Below are 2,403 nucleotides of genomic sequence, written 5' to 3'. Positions count from 1 at the left end.
CTACCTGCTTGCTCAGGCCGCGCCGCCTAGCATGCTCAGCATGTGTCTCTTTGAACTGCTCAGAAATGAGGCCGCCCCAGCCCAGCATTCGTGGCCTCGACCCAGCCGGACCCCAGTGGCCCTGCTACCTGCCTTGGTCAGCCCACCAAGTCCAGCCCCTTCCCCTGTGGTCTTGCCCTCCCATCTCTCCATTCACCCTTGAGGGTTCATGGAGCTCTGCTGGGGGCCGTGCCCAGGGGTGGCGCTCACCCTGCCCTGCCCATCCTAGAGCTCATGGCTGGTGAAGGAGGGCCACGTGGCCAAGTACGCTGGGGCCTGGGGAGGAGGCCGGGGCTGGGAGAGGACCTGCAGTTCATTTCACGGGGAGCTGGTAGGGGACGGTCCACTGAGAGCCGGGCAACGAGGAGCTGGATGAGCCAGGGTCTGGACGCTCGGGGACTTGGTGGGTGAGGGAGGAAAGGGCCAGTGTCTGCATCCCTAGCGCTGCCCACGCCCCTCCCTCCGCAGGCCACTTGGCACCGGGTGCCCGCCCCGGCCGCTGGTAGTGGTCATTCTGCTCTGGAGGCCAAGGACCCGCCTCGGGCCGGGCTAGCCCAGGAGGGTCATGGTCTGCGCGTCTGCCCCCAGTGCCTCGTCTCCGGTTCGAGGACTGGACGTACGAGGACTTTGACAGCGTCCTGGACAACGAGGACGAGATCGAGGAGCTCAGCAGGACCGTCGTCCAGGTGGCCAAGGTGACGCCCGGGGCTCCCTCCTGACCACGTGCGTCTCGGGCGCAGGGGCTGCCCTCCCGGGGGACACACTGCCTGGGCCAGTGCCGGGCTGCAGGGCAGGGAGAGCCCTCGGGGCCCCGGGGGCGGTGTTTGGGGGAGTCACGTGAGTGGCCGGGACCGAGAGCTGCAGCTTCTCTGCCCCTGGGCCCACAGTCAGGAGGGGGAAGCCGGGGCTGGCTTTGCCTGTGCCCCCTCCTCCTGGAGCCCTGCCCACCTGCCCCTGTCCTTTCAGAGCCAGCACTTTGACGGCCTGGTAGTGGAGGTCTGGAACCAGCTGCTGGTCCAGAAGCACGCGTGAGTGGGCCTGGGCAGCGTGCGGGGCGTGGGGCATGCGCGTGTCCTTCCCAGCTACCAGTGTCAGGAAGAGGCTGAGGCCGGACATGAAGGGACCTCATCTGGAGGGAGGGCCGTCTTCCCACAGTCTGTGCTGGTGCTGGGGTGGCACCCCGAGGAGGTCAGAGAGCGGCTCCAAGGAGTCTGGGAGTGGCTCCGGGTGGGTGCCCGGCTAAGCACTGCTGGGGCGAGCCTGACAGAGCCCTCGGGGCCTTGGCCAGGAGACAGCCGAGCGGGGTCGGGGCGCCTGCGGGCAAATGGCCACGGGCTCCTCTGGGAGAAGAGCCTGCCGTCCAGCCTCAGCCCTGCCTCAGCCAGCTGGGGGGCTGTCTAGCCCCGAAGAGGTCCCCCCTCCCCTGAGGCCCACAGCCAGACCCCCCTCAGCCAGGGTGACCGGGAAGGCAGGTCCCCTCCGGCAGCCACTGCCCTGGTTCCATCAGGCCCAGGGGGTCAGCCCCACAGGAGGAGGAGCGCGCCGGGCATGGGGGCCTGCAGCCGCTGCAACCGTGGCCGCCCTGCACCCGAGCCCCGCTGCTCCATGCCTCCAGCCCAGGGGCCCCCCACTCCGGCAGGGTTCCCCCCCGCCATCCCTCTTGCAGCTGCGGGCTGCTCTCCGCCTGCTCGGAGGTGGCATCCGCGGGCCCTCGTGCCTATTAGTGTAGCAGGAGAGTATTCTCGAGGGGTCATGTGGGGGCCAAGACTCCTGCCTGAGACCCCAGGAAGCTGCGGCTGGAGCCCAGCTTGCCGGGCTCTGCCTGGGAGTGGAGGCAGCCTGATGCAGGCCTCACCATGGTTCCTGCTTCTCTCTGCGCCGACCACACTCCCCACCGTGGTGCTTCCGCCCTGGGGGCGCCCCAAGGCTGGAGTTGAGAAGGAGAATGGGTGGAGAACGGTGGCTGAGTCCAGCTGAGGGCAGGGGGCCCCTGTGTCGGGAGCCAACACCCCACTGTGCTTTGGTGGCCCCTGTGGTGGCCTTTGGTTGAGAGACGATCTCGCCACCCCTGGGCTCTGCCTCCGTCCCTGCTGAGTGGTGGCCCTGCCGAGAACGCCTGAGAGGGGCTGGGGGAGCCGGCCTCGTCCGGGCGGCTCAGGAGGGTGCGCACAGCAGGCAGGCGGCGGGGCGGGGGCGGGGCTGGCCAGCCTGGCGGATGGCTCTGGACCCGGCTCCCTGGGCATGTGATGCGGGCGATGCACCTTGTCCGGCCCTGGGTGGCAGGTCCCCAGGCCCCTCCCGGGACAGCCTGCTGCGTAGGAGTGAGTAGGGGCTGCCCGGCTGTTGTAAGACACTTGTCTTCTG

The 2,403-nt window shown here is 69.1% G+C and overlaps 1 protein-coding gene across 1 annotated transcript in view; it reads left to right on the top strand.

The window, feature by feature from the left end:
* The window catches only part of CHID1 (chitinase domain containing 1), a 19,521-nt gene that overhangs the window by 5,781 nt on the left and 11,337 nt on the right, over window positions 1–2,403 (top strand). The window contains exons 6-7 of the mRNA XM_010863581.1: window positions 628–734; window positions 1,006–1,067. Coding sequence (XP_010861883.1) covers window positions 628–734; window positions 1,006–1,067 — 169 coding nt within the window. The remainder of the gene's footprint in view (window positions 1–627; window positions 735–1,005; window positions 1,068–2,403) is intronic.

The sequence above is a fragment of the Bison bison genome, unplaced genomic scaffold (assembly GCF_000754665.1).
Source record: "Bison bison bison isolate TAMUID 2011002044 unplaced genomic scaffold, Bison_UMD1.0 scf7180017858500, whole genome shotgun sequence".
Classification (NCBI taxonomy): Eukaryota; Metazoa; Chordata; class Mammalia; order Artiodactyla; family Bovidae; genus Bison; species Bison bison.
This window is presented reverse-complemented; position numbering and strand designations above follow the sequence as displayed.